This window comes from Coturnix japonica, chromosome 2 (genome assembly GCF_054131305.1).
Source record: "Coturnix japonica strain WE chromosome 2, WE-NBRP24, whole genome shotgun sequence".
In the NCBI taxonomy this organism is placed as follows: Eukaryota; Metazoa; Chordata; class Aves; order Galliformes; family Phasianidae; genus Coturnix; species Coturnix japonica.
In genome coordinates, this window is record NC_140664.1 from 59,826,468 (window position 1) to 59,847,603 (window position 21,136).

The 21,136-nt window shown below is 39.9% G+C and overlaps 1 protein-coding gene across 8 annotated transcripts in view; it reads left to right on the forward strand.

Moving 5' to 3' along the window:
* CNTNAP2 (contactin associated protein 2) overlaps positions 1-21,136 on the forward strand; it is a 568,010-nt gene that overhangs the window by 142,192 nt on the left and 404,682 nt on the right. For all 8 annotated transcript variants that reach the window (XM_085539942.1, XM_015854925.3, XM_085539944.1 and 5 more), the window contains one exon: positions 6,161-6,354. In XM_085539942.1, coding sequence (XP_085396068.1) covers positions 6,161-6,354 — 194 coding nt within the window. The remainder of the gene's footprint in view (positions 1-6,160; positions 6,355-21,136) is intronic.

The following is a 21,136-nucleotide window of genomic DNA, read 5'->3' on the forward strand; positions in this document are numbered from 1 at the left end:
ATCCTCCTTTTTTTCCTGCCTACACGACATCCCTCGGTGCTTGGGTGTCATGTGCAGTACACCCATCTTCCTTGAGATTAGCCCACACAAGAAACTGCTTCCTGGCCATCAAGCTGCAGAATGTCTCTTTCTTGTTGCCTTAGTTGGTCTTATCCATCTATGTCCCTCAGACAAAGGGTTTCTCAACCCTTGTCCAGGACTTGTCCATCTGTGTCCTCAGCAAGCTTTGAGGCAATGGTGTGAAAGAATAATCTTTTACAAGTCGCTAGTCAATGCTCAACTGAATGTGAACCAGCAGAGTGCCAAGGTAGCCAGGAAGGCCTATATCATCCTGGCTTGTATCAGAAGTAGAACTGCCAGAAGGAACAAGGAAGTGATCATTTCTCTGTACTCAGCCCTGGTGAAGCCACACCTCAGCTACTGTATTCAGTTTTGAGTCCATAGGTACAAGGAAGACACTGGGTCCCTGGAGTATGTTCAGAATCTAGTGAGGGCTCTGGGGCACAAGTCTTATGAAGAGTGGCTCAGGGAACTGAGATTGTTTTTCCTGGAGAAAAGGAGGCTCAGGAGAAATGTAATATCTCTCTACAATTACCTAAAAGGAGATTGTGGCCAGCTTCTTCTCCTATGTAACTAGCAATAGGACTAGAGGAAATGGCCTGAAGTTGCACCAGGGGAGATTCTGGTTGGACAGACTTCTTTTTTGAAAGAGAAATTAGGCACTGGAACAGACTGCCCCTCCGTCAGTCTGAGGGAGTGAGATATGCCCTGACCTGTGTCAACACTGCAAGTGGGTTAATGCAGGCCTATCCAGTGCTGAGAGTAAACCATGCATATGCCACCAAGTTGATGACTGCCTATGGAACACCTCAAATCACTGAGAGTGTCCAAGACACTTATTTTACCAGTGCAATAATAAAATGTTGGGCAGAAGAAAACAACATTGAATGGAGATTCCACCTGCTATAAAGTCTGGCAGGGCCAGGATTTATTGGACACTATAATGGTGTTCTTAAGGCTGCCCTGAAGACAGACTCACAGTCTCTGCAGAGGTGGACAAAATGATTCTATGAAAACCTGTGTGACCTGAATGAAAGGCTTAGAGATGGCAGACCCAATGCCCTGAAAATACTACAGATGACATCCTCTCTGCTTAGGATCCAAATTATGGGCACTGATAATCAAGTTAGACTCCAAATTGGCAATTAAAATAGCCTTCTGCCCTGTGCTCCTGAGAATTTAGAACCAGGTACCCATAGAATAAAATAGCCTTGGAAGGTGCAGGTAGGACCAAAGTGGTGTGGCCTACTTGCACCTTCGGGGAGATTTTGGAGGTCGGAGGATCAGTAGTGCCTCTAGTAATTCGTACATGGCCTAGTGACATTGTGGGCAACACTCCAGTCTTCATTGCTAAGGGGTCCCCTATCATGTCACTATGGCAGATCAAGACTTCCCCTCTGGTGCCTGATGTAGTTATGTAGTCACAGATATCTGACCAAAGGATGCGGTACAGGCAGCCAGGGCATACCCCTGTGCAAGCTGCAGTGTTGACCCAGGATAGGAATATGCCTTGTAGGGCAGAACTTCCCCTCCTGGTACCCCTGAAACATCTGTGCTATTCTCCCTGAGTTTTTTGAGTATGTAGGATCACTGGAAGTAGCAAAATGCTATTGAAGAATTCCAGTGTCACTGTGAGGTCAAGCATGACACCTGGTGATGGCCCATGTGGGACTGATGGAACATAAGATGGAGCTACACCAAACAACTGCATTCCTCCAGTAACACCACTGAGCACTGGCCCATGAGAGAACATGAACTTCAATCAGAAACTGATCAGTTGTCTTCAGAAAATCACAAAATCACAGAATCATAGGGGTTGGAAGAGACCTTCAGAGATCATCAAGTCCAATCCGCCTGCCAAAGCAGGTTCCCTACACCAGGTCACACAGCTCAGCGTGCAGGCAGGTCTTGAATCTCTCCAGAGGAGACTCCACAACCCTCCTGGGCAGACTGTTCCAGTGCTAGGTCACCCTCACCGTAAAGAAGTTCTTGCACACATTCGTGAAGAACATCCTATGCTCCAGTTTCTGTCTGTTTCCCATTGTTCTGTCTCCACACACTGCTGAAAAGAGTCTGGCCTCTGCACTCTGCCCCCCGCATCTCAGATATTTATAGACCTGGATCATGTCCCCTCTCAGCCTTCTTTTCTCAAGTCTAAACAGACCCTGTTCACTTAGCCATTCCTCAATATCTTTGTGGCCCTCCGCTGGACTCTTTCCAAGAGATCCCTGTCTTTTTTATACTGGGGAGTCCCAAACTGGACACATTACTCCAAATGAGGCCTTACCAGGGCAGAGTAGAGGGGCACCTCCCTTGACCTGTTGGCCACACTCTTTTTAATGCACCCCAGAATGTCATTGGCCTTTTTGGCCGTGAGGGCACACTGCTGGTTCATGGCCAGCCTGTCATACACCAGGACACCCAGGTCCCTCTCAGCAGAGCTCCTCTCCAGCAGGTCATCCCCCAACCTGTACTGGTACATGCAATTATTCCTCCCTAGATGTAAGACTCTACACTTGCCTTTGTTGAACCTCATCTGGTTTGTTACTGTCCAGGTCTCCAGCCTGCCCAGTTCTCACTGAATGGCAGCACAGCCTTCAGGCATGTCAGCCAATCCTCCCAACTTGGTATGAGCAGCAAACTTTCTGAGGGTGGCCACTACACTCTCGTCAAGGTCATTGATGAAGATGTTGAACAAGTCCGGACCCAGAACTGACCCCTGGGGAACACTGCTAGTTACTGTCCACTCATCTATCCCACACTTCCTCAGCTTTGTTATAAAGATGTTCTTACAGGTTACCTAGATCTACCTGTGCCCGTGACAGGGTGCAGCCGTCCCATAGGGCCTCCGGCCCAAAAGGGAAGGGAAAAGGGGAATGGGTAAAGAGAACAGTGGTGGCGATCTAAGGAGGAAAACTTATTTTACTAAATACGATATCAGAATACAAGATAACACAATATAATACAATATGATTGAGGCTAATACATCAAACAAAATAGAGAGTCTCTGAAAACTGAGAGGCCTACTGTGAACTCTAGGCGACACGGCTGAAACGCTTCCCACTCTCTGAGAGTCTGAGAGAGAGAGAGCTCAAGCCTGGAAGCGAGATTATATATATGTCCTCCTCTTGTGACTTATCTCTGACCGCGAAGTCCTCTGGGATGCGTAGTTTTCTTCTGAGAGCTGAGTATTTGGGGCGTTGTTATTCCACGGAACTGGAGTATGAACTCTTTAATGATCCATACTGCACATGATGTTATGATGTGGAATATTGATAGCAACATTACAAAACCATGTCAGGTGTCATGGGAGGCGGTATCAAATGCTGTGCTGAAATCAAGGTAGACTATATAGACCTCCCTCCTCCATCCACTCAGTCAGTGACAATGTCATAGAATGCTACCAGGTTGGTTGAGCATGAACTCCCCTTGATGAACCCATGCTGACTACTCCTGATAACCTCCTTTTCTTCCAGTTGTCTGGAGATGGCATCCAGCACAAGCTGTTCCATCACCTTTCCAGGGACAGAGGTCAGGCTGACTGGCCTGTAATTACCTGGATCTTCCTTTTTGCCCTTTTTGAAGACTGGAGTGACACTGGCTATCCTCCAATCTGCAGGCACCTCCCCCATTCTCCAAGACCTCTCAAAGATGATAGAGAGCGGTTCAGCAATCACCTCTGCCAGCTCCCTTAGCTCCTGTGGATGCACCATATCATTATGAACATTGGTGCTGCCCAGGCGCTCATGGACCACCTCTTCCCTGACTAAAGGGAAGTCTTCCATTCCCCAGATGCTCTCACTAGCCTCCAGGGTCTGGGATTCCTGGGGGAGAGCTTTTCCACTGAAGACAGAAGCAAAGAAGGTATTCAGTATCTCCACATTCTCAGCATCCCCCATTACCAGAACACTCCCCTCACTTGGTAGGGGATCCAGATTCTCCCTAGTCTTCCTTTCACTGTTAACATACTTTAAAATGCCCTTTTTATTATCCTTTATCACTTTTGCCAGACTGAATTCCAGGTGGGCTTTAGCTTTCCTCATTGCATCCCTGCAGGCCCTGACAACATTTCTATACACTTCCCTTTTTCCACAATTCATGGACCTTCCTCTTCCCTTTGAGTCTGTGCATGAGCTCCTTGCTTATCCATGCAGGTCACCTGCCACCTCTTCCCAATTTCTTGCTCACAGGGATGCACTGATCCTGAGCTTGAAAGAAGAGCTGCTGAAATGCTGATCTGCTCTCATAGGCCCCCTTACCTTCTAACACCCTAGCCCATGAGATAGCTCCAAGTAGGTCCCAGAAGAGATCAAAGTTGGCTATTCTAAAGTCCAGGGTAGCAATCCTACTTTTTGCTTTGCTTCTTTCACTTTGGGATGTTGAACTCCACCATCTCATGGTCACTCCAACCCAAGCTGCCTCCAACATTTACTTCCTTAAAAAGTCCTTCCTTGTTAGTGAGAACAAGGTCCAGTAGCACCTCTCCCCTTGTTGATTCCTCTATCACCTGCATCAGATAGTTGTCTTCAACACACTGCAAGAACCGTCTGGACCATGCGTGCCTGGCCACATTACTCATCCAGCAAATATCTGGGTAACTGAAGTTCCCCACAAGCACCAGCGCCTGGGACTGTGATGCTGCCAGTGCTTATGGAAGGCTTCATCAACCTCCTTATCCTGATCAGGGGGCCTCTAGTACACACCCACAACGTCACCCTTACCAGCCTTCCCCTTGATTCTCACCTACGAGCTCTCCACAGCTACATCACTCTCCCCAAGGTGGAATTCAGTACATTCTAGCTGCTATCTCACATAAAAAGCAACTCCACCAACATGCCTTGCCAGCTGATCTTTCCCAAAAAGCACATAGCCCTCCATGACAACATTCCAGTCATGCAAGCTGTCCCACCACGTGATTGCAATGAGATCATGGCCTTGCGACCACACACAGATCTACAACTCTTCCTGTTTATTTTCCATGCTGTGTGCATTAGTGTACAGACACTAATCTTATGTCAACCTGCATCATAATTGCAATTGTCTACATGTCGCAGTGTGTTGTATCCCTGTGTTAAGGAAGGCTAACCCTCCAGCTGATTCAATCCTTGGTTCATGCCATGAAGGAATGGAGTGTATGGGAACTGTTGAGTCATGTCCTAAACCACTGATTGATCACCTGGGGGAAGGACCCAGTCTGCCCTGGGAGCACATGTAAAGGCAATTTGCCTGTGTGACCAGAAGGGGTGGAGCCTGGCTTCACTTCTCTTAGACCCCTTCCATTTAAGGGCTGACTGCCCCAGTGGTAGGTTCTCATTCTGGAGATTCCTCTTTGGTGGTGATTTCTTCTGTGAACCTGGAATCATCTGATATGGGTAAGCAATGTTTTTCCCTTCCCTTATTGCTCCTTTCTATCGTGCTGATCTTCCCATCATATTTATCTGTCCATTGACAAGAGTCAATGGATTTACAACCAGTTTAATTTGTAGACTCTGGAGGAACAATGAATTTTCTCTGTGATGTCTTTTAGTGTTCTCTGTGACAGCTTGTACTCCCAGCAAACTGAGACCAAATCCAAACTGCCACCACCTGCTAGGTATTTCACTCTGTACTCTGTTGCAAAGTGTGAAGAAGCAGAGTTTACTTTTTATCTTCCTTTTTATCTGTATTATCTCATGTGAAATGCTGTTGCAAGTGCTTATGAAGTTCAGAGAGTATTACTGATTTGTACAAATTGACTGCAACAAAGGATTTCATGGCAAATTAGTCAGCCTCTGAACAGCTATTACATGGCAAAAACTAATTAAGTGTAATTAAGGCATCATAAAGACACTGAGTCACTAGCAAGAAGCCCATTACATCATTATAACTACGTCATAAAATATTTAAGTCAACAGAGTTAATGCATTTGAATATATTCTAAAGATGTGTTTAAAAAAAAAAAAAAGCAATGATATTTCTTTTGTATGCTTTTCTTTTTTTTTTTTTTTTTTGTTATACATCTCATGATTAGTCTGCCTTCCAGCAATCAACATCTTCACAATATGTTCCCTTCAAAGTAAGTGTCAGAGGTCTACATCTCTCTTCTGTTTCAACCCAACAGGTGCAGGAGGCTGGTCTCCATCAGACAGTAATCATTATCAGTGGCTGCAGGTGGATTTTGGTAATAGGAAGCAGATCAGTGCTATCGCAACTCAAGGCAGGTATAGCAGTTCTGACTGGGTTACCCAGTACCGGATGCTCTGTAGTGATACAGGGAGAAACTGGAAGCCTTACCATCAGGATGGAAATATCTGGGTAAGTCACTGATGTGTAATGAAACTCTGTGCTGTGATGATGTTGATTGACTGCATTTGTAGGGTTTATATAGTTTTATAGTTCATTAGTTTTGTATCTGTGAGGAAACAGAACTATGCTTTGCTCAAAATGTAGTAATTCAAGGTGTAGCTGTAGCCAAGAGTCCTACCTAGAACTCAGCAGTGTCTTATTTGGGGTTATAGTAGCTATTAAAGATGCATAGCAACACTTCCTGGTGAACTGCATTCTGCAGTGGGTCTCTCACATTTTGCTCCTTTGTTTGCCCCTGTTTCAATTTATGCAGAATAAAAGTGAGACACAGAAATAGTTCTGAGAATTCTGCTCTAATATTTTTTGAGAGGTAGCTTGTTCTTTGTGTGTATGCTAGGGAAGAAGGTATTCCTAATGTATGTGGCGTTTTCCATATTGAAGCTACAGGAATCTACATGCTATAGTAATTTTGCAGAGGAGCATATAATTTGGTCCTGTTGTTTTATGTTTTCACAGATAAGCCACTAATTTCCTACTTTTTCAAAACAGCTGCCTTCTATTTTGCTGACAAACAAGATAGCATTATTTGACGTCTGTACTCATAGTAGTTCATGCAGATTGATTGTCTTTTGATAAGGTATACTTTGAGAACAAAACACTATATTCTGAAACCCAACTGAATTGATTAACTACTGTGTTTCATTGGAGGAGTACTGTCAAATCAGACAAGCTTTAATTTTGTTATTCTTTAGGTTTGTTTTAGTCAGATCTTGTTTTACTATGGTCTATTAAAAATGAACATCAAAAATCCAGTGTGATGTCAGTGGTTTTGTTTGTGTAACATAAACTTTCTTTATATTGTGAATATGCAGACTCTTAGTAGAGAATTGAAACTCATTGTGAAAGCATTCTCTTTGACGAACACTGGCTTCTGAAAAGGAAAATGTGGGAATGAGTGGAAGCAGGAGTGAAGAGGAAGACATAGGGTACTGCTTTAGATTCTTTAGGAATGGGCTGTATGGATCTTGTTCATCCAGGGAGGAAATGAAGCTTGTGCTTAAACTTTATGAATCTAAGAGGTTTTACTTTCAAGGGCTCCTATGTATGTAAAATACTTGTAGGCTTTAGTGTTTGTATTATCTTAGAAAAGTCTTCTTAAAGAACTACTATTGAAATCATGAATCTCTCAAGGGAATGGGACTGTGAAGCTGACTGTCTGAGAGATACATAAAGCAGGACAGTGAGGCTGAGGAATGATCTGTTCTTAGTACCTTAAAGGGAAGATCATTCAGCAATATGTCTTGGTGATTTTTGTTCAAGCTGTGACTGTTTCTGAAACAGATAGCATTTCTGAGGACTTACTACAGAGATTTCTTCTTATACTGTATCTTCTTACAGAAAAACTGTCAGTATTTCTGTAAGAAAATATTTCATTTTTTTATTAACAATTAGAAATGTTTAGTGAATTCAAGGAATATTATCGGCATTCTACAGAACATCATTATAACCTATGGCAGGATGTGATGAGTTGTGCTGAAATCTGTATTTTGTGTTTGTATTTGCTTGGCGAGCTAATTGATGGAGTACAGCTTCTGTGAGTGTCCTGCATCTTTAGAATAGGGTAAAAATTGCAAGTTATCCCAGATTATCACAAAAACACACAAACAAACAACAACAACAACAAAAAAAACAACCCACAAACAAACCACAACGAAAAAGTCCCACATCATTCGAGTGTTGACTTTATAAAAATAAAATTTCATTTAGAAAAGTTAAAGTGATATTTGCACCTCTGTTTAATCTTGAATGTGTTGTACTTATTAACTGTTAATAAGTTGCAAAGACAGGGAAGGTGCCTGAGCATGAGGAAAGGTTTCTGGACTATTGTAGTAGCATTATAAGGAGACAGACCTCCCCTGTGTGGAAATGGAGTGGTGAGGAATTTCCTTCTTCTTTTTTTATGTCATACAAAATGACGCTGTAAGGCAGACTCCATGAGACAAGTGTAACCAGCACAGGAAGTTTAAACTCATAAATTCATATTCTTCATGGGTGTGTAGTGACTGCAGTAATCCTGAAAATATAGAATATGCTTAGAAATCCTATTGCATAGTACTTTGTCATTCCCTTTGAATTTGTATTTTTCAATTTTTGTCTGTGAGAGTAAAGTATAAATGAAAGGCTATGTAGTTCCTGAGTTCCATACCTGAGTATAGTTGTTTTTGGACAAAAGTAAAGTAGAAAACAAAGGAGGAGAAAAAAAAAATAAATGAGAAGGGGGCATTTCAAAGATCCGAGGGGGTATCGATGGGCCTTTGGAATAGCTGCTGTAGATACAGACAAAATTAAGCAGCTGTCCATTTTGCCTGGCCTGTCAGAGGACCCGTCTGTTGTGGGGCTGCTACGAGTAAAAGAGCAGCAGGTACCAATTGCTACAAAAACAGTACACAGATGGTAGTATTGCACCAACAGGGATTCCTTGCTCCCCATTCATGGTTTGATTCGCCAGCTGGAGAATCAGGAAGTGATCAGTAAAACTCACTCCCCTTTTAACAGCCCCATATGGCCAGTGTGTAAAGCCAGTGGAGAATGGAGGCTAACTGCAGATTACCATGGCCTGAATGAGGTAACACCCCAATTGAGCGCTGCTGTGCCGGACATGTTGAAACTCCAGTATGAGCTGGAGTCAAAAGCAACCAAATGGCATGCCACCACTGACATTGCTAACGCCTTTTTCTCTATTCCTTTGGCCGCAGAATGTAGGCCACAGTTTGTTTTCACCTGGAGGGGCATTCAGGATACTTGGAACCGTTTGCCCCAGGGGTAGAAATGCAACCCAACCATTTGCCATGGACTGGTCCAAACTGTATTGAACAGGGTGATGCTCCTGAACACCTGCAGTACATTGATGACATTATTGTGTGGGGCGATACAGCAGAGGAATTTTTCGCAAAATGAATGCAGATAATCCAAATTCTTCTACAAGCCAGTTTTGCTATTTAGTGAAGCAAAGTAAAAGGACCTGCCCAGGAAATTCAGTTCTTAGGTATAAAGTGGGAGGATGGACGTCGTCATGTCCCAACAGATGGGATTGACAATGTCACTGCCATGTCTCCACCAACGAGCAAGAAAGAGACACAGTCTTTCCTGGGTGTAGTGGGCTTTTGGAGGATGCATGTTCCAAAGTACAGCCTCATTGTAAGCCCCCTTTATCAGGTGACGCGGAAGAAGAATGATTTTGCATGGGGCCCTGAGCAGCAGCAGGCTTTTGAACAGATGAAACAGGAGATAGCCAGTGCCATGGCCCTGGGGCCAGTATGGATGGGACAGGATGTAAAGAACATCCTCTACACTGCTGCTGGAGAGAAAGCTCCCACCTGGAGTTTGTGGCAAAGAGCCTCAGGAGAGACCTAAGGCTGACACCTGGGATTTTGGAGTTGAGTGTACTAGGGGTCTGAAGAGTGCTACACTCCAACTGTGAAGGAGATCATCTGCGTATGAGGGGGTTTGGGCTGCTTCTGAAGTAGTTGGTACTGAAACACAGCTCCTTTTGGCACCTCGACTGCCAGTGCTGAACTGGATGTTCAAAGGGGAGGTTCCCTCCACCCTTCATGCTACTGATGTCACAGGACATTGCTGCCTGAACAAAAGATATGGTTGTAAAGGTGCGTTGCATGGATGCACATGTGCCCAAGAGTCGGGCTACTGAAGAACAACAAAACAACTAGATTGAGCTGCCAGAATTGAGGTGGCTCAAATAGACTTGGACTGGCAGAACAAGGGTGAATTATTTCTAGCTTGATGGGCCCATGAGACCTCGGGCCATCAAAGAAGAGATGCGACATATAAGTGGGCTAAAGACTGAGGGGTGGACTTAACCATGGACACTATTGCGCAGGTTATTCATGACTGTGAAACATGTACTGTAATTAAACAAGCCAAGAGCTTGGTACAACCAATTTATTACAAATCTTAATCAGGAAGATTTGGAAGGGGAGGACAGACAGTATTATGATTGAGGGTGATGGGGAAGGGAAGAAGGGCAATCGAAAATATAGGAAATAGAAGCAAGGGGTCTTTGTAGGAAGCAAGAGGGAGACAGTTACTAGCATGGATCCAGTGAGGTTTGTAGTTCAGTCACTGATCTTCAGTAGTGGTGGGTCATCAGACATTGTTCCATTGATGATGACGGTGACCATGGTGGCAATTTCCAATGGTACTACCAACTTATAAATAAGTCCAAAGTGGTCAAGTGAGCTCTCTTTGGAGTGACAGCTCAAATCCAGAGTGGTTGAGTCAGCTCTCCTTGGAATGTCAGCTTCTAGCTCTGGGAATCAGCAGAAACTCCTTTGTTCCCATCTTCCAGGCCTTGCCAGCAGATAAGAGGGAGCAGGGATGCCCACCTGCTTCCTGTTTTTCACAGGACACAATGGTATCATTCCCCAGTTTTCCCACACTTAGCTGGAGTTATTTAGTCACAGGACAGATCTTCCACCTCTAAACACTCCTCAATACTCTCTTCCAGAAGTAAACAGTTCTGAAGGAAGGTGCTTTCAAATGCCCTCAAAGTGATGTTGATTGTCACACAGTAGCACCCATCACTTGCCTCCTCCATAAATCAGTGAGAGTCTTATCACTAGAAATACCTCAGGAAGCAAGCTTTGAGCCAGAAAACAAAGAAGGGTTCTCACAGTGTTCCACAAGATAATTTTATGTTAGGGGAGTGCAGTAATTATATATGTATTTTTATATATGTGTGTGTGTTTAATGCATGTTAATTATTATTCATATATATATAAAGCATAATGTAGTGATATGGAATTAGGGATATAATGTCATGGTTTTGATGTCTGTTATTTGTATTCCGTATCATAATACTATAATGTGATGGCAAACACAGAAATGACAGCAGGGTAGATGAGACTTGGGCTGCAACAGGAGAGGATAAGCCCAAGAGCAACAGCTATGGATGTAAAAACAAAGGAAGAAATCTGCTTCCCTTCAGAAGGACTCAGAAAGACAGGGACCTCCAGTAAGTTATCTTCTCCACTGCTAACCTTTAAATGAGGTCTGGGAGGGGGTGAATCCTGGTTCCATCCCTTCTGCTCACTCCAGTACATTGCTTGCCACCTGAGCTCCCATGGGTTGGTCCTGCCTTCCACTAGGTGCTCAATCACTGTTTCAGGCTGTGAGTTAGCATTTCTGCTACGTATATCAAAGTATTACATAGCATATTAGAAGTTAGTACTGTATTTCTGTGGATTGTTGATAGTCCTGGGTATGTGGTTCTCAAAAGAGAAGAATGACCTACAGTTCCTGAAGAATTAATATTCCTTTTATGGTTCAGAAGGAAACATAAAACTGCTTGGAAGTCACAAGACTACCTCTTTGCTCCCCAGAGGATCAGAGTAAGAACTACAGTTTTCAGAAACTCTATTTATTAGCTTCAATCCCAATTAAGTTTTTTAAAACTATTTTGCTATTATAACTAGTAATATAAATTTCTTTTCCTTCTCAGATCATTGCTACTTTTTAGAAACAACAAGCCACTTTATAAAAACAACATATGTGAAATCTGAGGAAAATATCCTTACACATTTTGAAGCAAAAGATGGAAGTATTCAATTGTGACTCCAGTTCTTCTCGTGAAGCAAAATCAAAATCATCCAGGCAAAACTGGATGGCTATACTTAAACTCACATTCCCTTAATAAATCATGTTTTCAGAATTTTTGTATGTCTACCTGTTGGCACATGAGCCTCCACCTGGGTACTCATAGTCTTGTGAATCATTTATTTTTCTGAACAGCACCAGCATAGCAACTTACTATAATTTTTCAGTCCAGATTGTCAATGGTTTTTGGGCTGATTTGGCTTGGTTCCATGATTAAATGGGGCAGAGGACCCCACTGACCCATGCCCAGGGCAGGAGAAGGGGAAAAGGTAAGGAGATAGGCCTAAAACCAAAACAATCTAAGGGAGAAAACTAACTTACAAAATATGATGTAAGAATGTGAGATAACAAAATATAATACAGTATATTTGGAATTGAAGCTAATAAATCAAATCAAATAAGAGAGAGTGTCTAAAACTGGAAGTCTTATTTTAATGCTGAAGGTGAGATGGCTAAGGAGCACACACTGCAGAAAAAAAGCAATAAAAGAAGGGAACTGTCTTGTGACTTGTGACCAGTTTTACCTTTCCTCTAAACAGAAAATGGAAATAGAACAGTGAGTCTTCTTGGATATTTAGTTCTTCTCCTCTGAGAACCAGATAGCTGAAAATATCGACAATCTGTGAAACAGGAGCATTAGCTCTTTAAATCCCTGAGCTATAAATGATATTATGATGTGGAATACCAATTAAAATAATGATAATAATAATTAAAAAAAAAAAAATCATGAACCCGTGACATAGATCTTGAGTTTTAATCATTTGTTTCCAAAGCATTAGCCACCTGCTCAAGGTCATTATAGCTGCCAGCTACTGCTTTTTAATTGTTTAAATTTGCAATTGGATAGACAATCTTAACTGCAACACAAATTCTACAGTCATCATTTTCAGCTGCTTGCCTATGCCAGCTGCAAGTCCTATCCACCACTGATGATGTTTATATATATATGCCTGTTCAGACCAAATTGATGCCACATTTCTGCCATTCAGAATGTTGCTTCAATATAAAGAACATTTCAGGATAAAACAGCTCAATACATTTGTTTTTCTTCCCCCATTATCTGATACCACCTACAGCTCAAGATCTTACCCAATGACTGTATATGGGTCCTAGCACTACCTTCTTCCATAAATTCTTTATACTGCCTGCCTCAATCATTTTTTTTTTTCTGCATAACCTCACCAGGAGATCCAACTATCTCTCTCGTTACAATGACTTAAAACATAGCCCAAAGGTGACTTTTTTCAAAATACCCTCACCCCTAGATGATCCAGTGCCCATTCTAATGAATGGGTGAGTCTTTTTTAAGTAACAACACAAACTGACCATTAACAATCAAGTAAGTGCAGCTGATGACAATTGACATGGTTATGGGTCCTCTAACCCCTCTACCAGGATCCTTAGCCCTACTCTGCACAACTTTCATGTTTGATGGGCAGGTAATGAAATACAGGTCCTCCCAAGAATACCTTGCTTCGGGCTGAGATTCTGTGGAAGGAAGAGTTGAGGTGCAAGAGTGTTGTCCCATATGGGTTACAAAATGTTACTCTAAGACAGTTTAACAAGAAAATCTCTAAGTCTCAAGTTGGAGCATTAGGAAGCAGACATATTTTAATAGTAGTGCTGGATGTGTGAGGGTAATCCTCCTATCATGCACAGCTTACACAAAAGACCTTCAGTTTATATATACATAACTTTTGTTATATATGTATGAGTTTTCCAAGAGGTATGGTACATATGAAAAAGTTTCTTGGACTTATGGTACATATGCAGGTGTCACAGATACATGCTGCAATTTCACCGACTGATTCTAAGAACATCCTATTTCCTCACTACAAAGACTCAGTAGAGCTTCCTTATCTCCTTGGTTCAGAGATGCATCTCTTTCTTTAATCTAAAAAAAAAAAAAAGCCGGGCAGAGGTCTACAAACTTGAGCAAGCTTAATAATATTGTTACAACCTGTATCAGCAGTAAACAGAAAATCATATTATACCCTGTGTGTACAAATGAAGACCTACCTTTTAGACTCTTAAGTAACAATACATTTTAAGAGAATCTGACCTTTTGATTTTGATGGTAAAACTTAAAAAAAATTTATTACAAAGTGGATGCTTACTTTCATCTGCCTGTTGCTATTTTTTCTTTTGTTAATTTGTTGTTGTTGATGTTTTTATTTTAATTTTTGTGTTTTGAAAAGTTGGGATAAAATCTTAATGAGTAAAAGACATGTATAAAAGAGGGAACATTTCACTGTTTCTTCTTTTAACTTTGTTCAGATAGAAAATTCCTAAGATTAAATAACAGTAAAGAAGTAACTGTTAGTATTGCTTTTTGTCTAATATTTATGTAACTTAGTCCTAATGAACTATTGTTCATTTCTACTGAATGCTAAATATCGAAAAGGCAGAATAATAATTTGCATTGCTGTATAAAGTCACTGCAAAATTCTGGTGTGTTTATTAAAAAGAAGATTGCCATCAGTAACCTGCCCTTGACAGAGTATTGAAAAAGAAAATAGTATGCAGAGATTTCTGTCAAAGTACAAATTATTCTATAGGACATTAGTCAACAGTACATCTTCAAAAGAACTCTGAAATGTCTAGCTTACTTAAAAGCAGATTGTTTTCTCTTCCATTTTCCGTAGAGAAAAAATCAGGTTCTCCTTTGAGTATGGGAAATCACAGCCTGAACCTTCAATTAATTAGCTGAGGCAAGTGTTGGGTCAGCTGTGGGAGCACAGGTGAGAGTAATTTAGCTGTGCTCCTAGAAGGGGTGGAGCTCAACTCCACCTCCTCTAAGACCTCATTTAAGGGCTGACCACCACCAGGGCAATATCTCTTGGAGATCTCTCCCTGGTGGAGATTGCCCCACCTTTTCCAGCCAAGGCATTGACATTGGTGGGTTTTTCCTTTACAAATAACTTTTTGAATATTTGCCATAATCTTTGTTAACATCTTCATATCATTCAACGTTACACCTTTGGGGCTTCAAAATTTTGTTATTAGAAGAAAGAATTAAAAATTACAATAAAAACTATTTCCTCCTCTCCCTCTTAGATATTGTCTGTTTTGAATTGCTGAATATTTATTATTTCCTGCCCTAACCAACCGAGAAACATAGTTTTCCTCCATTTCCAGGTGATACATAGTGAAAACAAGATCATTAAATCTGCTTACTGAGCTGAAGAGGCAGCATAAGCAGACAAAAATAAAATAAAAATAGAGGTATCTATTGATAGATGAAAACACTGCAAGTATTTTCAGTAAAATATAAACATATTTTTCCTTTTTTCCAAACTTGACATTGATTTTTCTAAGCATGCTTCACGTAAAATTGGAACAATAATTCAGAATAAATTTTGCTGTGTATCTGTACCCATTTACAAACCAGTTAGTCATACAAATGTAACTGCTATTTGAATAAATTACCACAATTTTTTCTTCAACTGATTTTAACTCTATGACATAATTTCAACATTCATTTACTTCAGTATGCATTACCTAACACCCAAACCATTTTTTTTTAAAAACTAAAATATATAAAGCATTAACATATTTAAACCAGTAATAAATTATTTGAACTCAAAGAATTTCACTAAAAGCATTGATTTATACTAGTAAATATTAGACAAAAATACTGCATCATATGTAATATGATATACTGTGTATACTTAAACTGAATGGAAACAAAGTGTAATGGATAATATGAATATAGTTAGGATTCCTATTATCTCTGTGTATTTTTATAATGGAGAAAAAGCGTTAATGTATCTAGTTCAGATTAACTTCAGGTACCTCATATTTAACTATTCTGTCCACTCTAAATCCCAAAGATAAGAAATATTTTCAAAGTCCTGAATGCTTTCAAAATAGTTTTTCATCTAGGCAACTGGACAGACTTGATTTTTCATTGTTTTAGGCAACAAGTGAAAAAATCACAAGGATTTAATTGATTTAATAAGAAATTTAAGTAAATTTAATTTTAGTAACCGTATGTAATAAGATCCTGACTCTTTTTACATTTTCTTTACCATAGGAGCAGATTTATTTTTTTAATCATCTCTGGGCAGTACTAAAATACAGCAAAAGGTATGCCTCACTTTCAATGTATTCTTCAGTGTTCTATGGAATTATTTTTCATTTGAGAATTTAGTATCTTCTCTCCCCGAGTTGTTTCAGTGTCTCCATGGAACTAAACTAGCTTTTCCTTTCATTGGCATTATTGAGTTATTAGGATAGAAAAGTTCATTTATGAATATGATTCCTCTACTTTTAAGATCGGGTGATGTTTTGAGTGACCTCTAGCAATTCCAGTTGCTCAGCCTAGATGTCTTTCAAACAAACAAACAAACCGACAACAACAACAATAATGAACATTTTGTTGTCCTTGGCAATTACTTTGCACTGTAGTGTAAATTCTACTGTAGGGATTCTGGTTTTGTCTTTTTGGTTGTGGTTCTGTCTTTCTCTGAATCAAATCATGTCTGTCGACCACTGAAGGGAACCTTCAAAGTCTCTGTGCCTCATTTTCTTCTTACCAAAGGTGTGTATGTGGTGGGGGTTTAGGTTAGAATATCTTGATCTTTTACTTCTCTATCACACTAATGAGTCCAAAATCATTTACTTCTAAGACCACACAAATCATTTTAAAGCAAAAGCTAACATTACAAAATTTGCAAATGCATTAATATCTAAAGTTGAAAAAGAGTATATGCCTTCAGGACTAAAATAACATCATTGGAAATATCTTTCTTCTAGGGAGAACGTAACATTGGCTCTGCAGGTAGCAAATTTTCTAAAAGTGCTCATGCTTCAGAGATAACTCTATTTATCTAAACTGCTAGTATTTTATTTTCAACATTCTGTTCACAAGATCTGTATCTCACTCCTACTGATCATCAAGAATTTGGATATGTTTTGAATCTGCTGCTCAGCTGTCATCTATCTGCATTGTTGTTTGCAGACGTGTTGATTAAAGCAACTTACAACTTGGCTTACTTGTCATGACAGTGAAATTTCTGGAAGAGTTTTGCTTTCTCTTGGACATAGTGAAGACTTTTCTTTGGTGGTTATATCTTACACAGCTTATGAGTCTTAAAATCAGGACAAATTCAAGTTTCCATTTATTTACTATTTCAATTGAATTGTTTCTGTAACAAAAGCAACTGAATGTTAGTATGTGGCTGATTATTCAGGGAGAATACTTGTATGATAACTATAAAACAATTTAATAGCAATTTTATGAGTTGAGGATTCACACATTCATTTCAAACTTTGGAACTCTCTTGGAAAACTGTCATTACTGGCCATGAGTACAAAAAAAATTTGCCTTATCTACAGGCAAGAAAAGAGAACATGGAATTTGATAGTGGTAGCCATATCTGAAACCTAAAAATACAGTGTGTATGTTTAAATGTGTCTCAGAGGTGACTGTTCATTTTGGACATAAAGTTCATCTCCTTTGCAGTAGGGTGTCTCCTCTAAGTCCTCATAGCAAAAAGTTACATTCTTTGAATGTGAAATGAATAGAAATGGAGGAGATAAAGCAAATTTTAAAACCTAATTCTTGTACATTTTAATTTGTCAGAACCTGACAAATGTGGATAAAATCAACATTCCAGGGGGACAGGGGTAGAAGAATTGCTGCACTGAAATTGCTTTGTATTTGATAGCCAAGAAAAAAAGTAAATAAATAGAATACATTATGTGAACTGTCATCGCCTGAGAAAATGGATAAACCTGGTCCCACAAGCCTTATGTCCCTTCTCCATTCTGACTCCATTTTTAGCAAACTGAGCATTTGCTTACTTTAACTAAACAATATAGTAAATAAAGCAGGTGAGAAATAATCTGCATGATGAGGAATGCATAGCTTGTTCATTCTTCTTTTCTTCCAAGGAATTAATTACTATATTGGTGCAGTTGATTTAAAAGCTGTACTCTCTTAAAAGTAGTCTGCTGCAAAATGCAAGTTTTCATCTTTGAGAATTTTAAGTTCTGTGGAAAAGATGAAGATACCAAGAAAATATATGTTTAATTTTTTTAAATTATTATTTTATTTTAAAATATTTCTGAAATTTATTCCTTTCAACATATGCTATAAGAGGTACTTGCTATAGTTGGCCCTTGACGAGAAGTAAATCAAAGCATCATAAAGGTACAGGAGCAAAAACGTTATGATCCTACAACTTGAGAGCAGTTATTCTGCTAAATGAGTGTTCCAAACTCTTATTTTCAATTAAGATATCATATATTAGAGTGCTGATTGATCTACAGTTCTGAGTGTCTATTGAATGTCCTAAAATCTTTTCAATTTTCACAGTTTGCAAGTGAACAAAATGCCATGGAAATATGAAGTCATTAATGTTCAAATTTGAAAATTACAATATATTTTTAATGCTGCACCCATATTCTTAATTTACATACTCTATAATACAGCTCAGTTATTTTGAGCATGGATATATACAGTTTTATGTATTTCAATAGTACTGTAAATTCTGGAGGGAAACTTCCCATCTTTTCTGCACCTTTTTCTTTCCCATGTTTAAGGAGTTATCTATTCATTTATTTATTTGATGTATTTTGTTTTCTACAAAATTGTTTAGAAACAAAACAAGGTAAAAAAACTGAAGGGACTGATAATTGTGAAGCACAACTGATACAGACTTTTATAACGTATCAGGCCAATAAGATAACAAACAATGATCATGGGAATTTTAACACAGTAAGTTAGAAGCAGAATATCATACTCGAATTTGAGAACTATTCTCAAGAGTAGAAAGTACTGATAAAGAATTCCTGCTTTATTTATCCACTCAGTGTTCATTTTATGAGATTATAGGAACTAGATAAACCAACTTCTTTTTTTGTGAGGAACTGGAAGCCACTGGAATGTTTTTAATTTAGGATCCTTAATGTTAAGCACTAAATATATTTGCAAAAAAAAAATGTCTTTGTCACCCTTTTACCTACTGTCAATGTATCACAGCTGTATTTGTGGCAGCTGTTTTTCCCTTTGCAAACATGATACCTGGATCATAATATCCATTTTCTATAGGAATTGTAAAATTTACACTACGTGAAAATACAAGACTATCTGATATTATAAAAATGGTGGTGATAACATCTCTGAGTCAATCCTTGCTTCTGCTAGACAAAGATTTTATTCTGTTTAGCTCAAGATTACTTGTTCCAATATAACTATTTCTTGACAGTTGAGCGTATACTGTTTTTCATTATTCTTTCAAATTTCATGCAGAAAAAAAAGCTTTGTCTTTTTTTGTTTTTTTGTTTTGTTTTATTTCTCTATTAGCCTAATGAAGATTCTGTGGTTCTTGCATTTCATTTTACAGCATTGACTGTCAAACTTAAAACCACATGCATTTTTCCACTACAAAAAATTCAATTTTCTCCAATCTTGTACTGCTTTAATGACCCCCAGTCTTAATTCTGCTTGAAAAAAGAAAAATAACTCTTATGAAATATTACCTGAGCACATATAATTCTTTGTCACCTGACAACTTGGTAGAGAAATACATACCCATAGCACACTTCACCTCATTCCAACCTGTTTAAACAGAGAGTGATTTGGTGTTATTATAATGGTGTAAAACTGTATTTGATGTATGTTCTATTAGCAAGCAGTAATTATTTCTTTTCTATACACCCTCATTTCATTCATAAAATGAATGTTAAAAAAAATATATCTAATGGAAACATTTTAAATAATAACACTTCTGTAAAGTGGATATTGTGATTTCAATCTAAAATATTTGAGTAAATAATCATAGAATAACATGATTTGGAAATAAGCCACATCCTTGAATGAGCCGTTGAATCCAAATCATGACAACGACAGCACTCTAATAGTTTTACATCTTCAGAGTGGAGCAAACCCTTCCCATGACTAGCTTGCAGTGTTAGTCCTGCTGCACTTCTGGGTATGTTGTTTTCTGCTAGGGCATGCCACTGACTTTGGTTCAGCTTATCGTCAACAAGAACCCCCAGATCCCTTTCCACGGGGCTGCTCTCCAACCTCCGTCCCAGTTTTTTTACATATAACCAGGATTGCCCTGTCTCAGCTTCAGAATCCGACACTTGCTCTTGTTGAATTCATGCAGTTTGTGATTGCCTAGACTTTTAATTTTCCCAGATCTCTAAAAATCTTCTCTGCCCTGAGGGGAATCAGCATATCTTCCCACTTTAATATCAACTGCAAACCTACTTATTATACCTAAAGTTTTGAAAAAGCTAAAGAGAACAGTTCTTAAAATGGAGACCCATGTAACTCAATAGTGACTGGCTACCAGCTCATTCTCCTGCATGGACTTTGGTGTCTATAGTTCTGTTTCTCTCATACTTTCTTACTCATCATGGATGTGTTTTGCAACAAAGGATACAGCAGCTGCTGGGGTGTTGCAGTTGGACATGGGGGTGGAGTCCCTTGCTGGTGGTTACTGTGGGGAGAGCGTGCAGTTGGCTGTGATTTGCAATCTCGTTGTTTATCCTCTCCGGAGGGGGGTGCGACCAGCACCGTTGGAGCGGCGGCTGGCTGCATCTTTTCATCTTCCAGGCACCTGGAAACAGGATCTCTCTCCCGCTCCCCTGACCATCCCAACACTCCCCCTGGATCAGGTTCTGTTCCCAGTAATGAACACACCACTTCGGTAGATTTCCCCTCCTCCCTGGTGGCTCTAAGAGCACCCAAAATCAAGCTGCGGGTTTTAAGCTCGTCAGCCTTCTGGGCACTCATTGCATGCTGCGCAAGCGCTGAAGTAAGCAAATCCCATTTTTGGTGGTCAAGGATATCACAGGGAGACAAAAGTTTCCCCTCCTGTTCAAGACAGGAAAGTACCAAGGCAATCTCCTTAGAAGGAATGTTCTTGCCACAGTATTCTTCACAAAACTGAAGCAATACCTTAATAATATACTCCATTGTTGGCACCCCGCCGTCACCTCGGGCTTCACTCCGTAATAGATAAGTGCCCCACCGTCACCTCGAGTCCTCTGTGCTGTAAGGACGTACCGTCGTCACCACGGCCTGCTGCAGTCTCGCATCCAGTGGGTGAACTGCCATCATCTCAGTATCACACCCAAGCAGGGAAACACAGAAGCACAG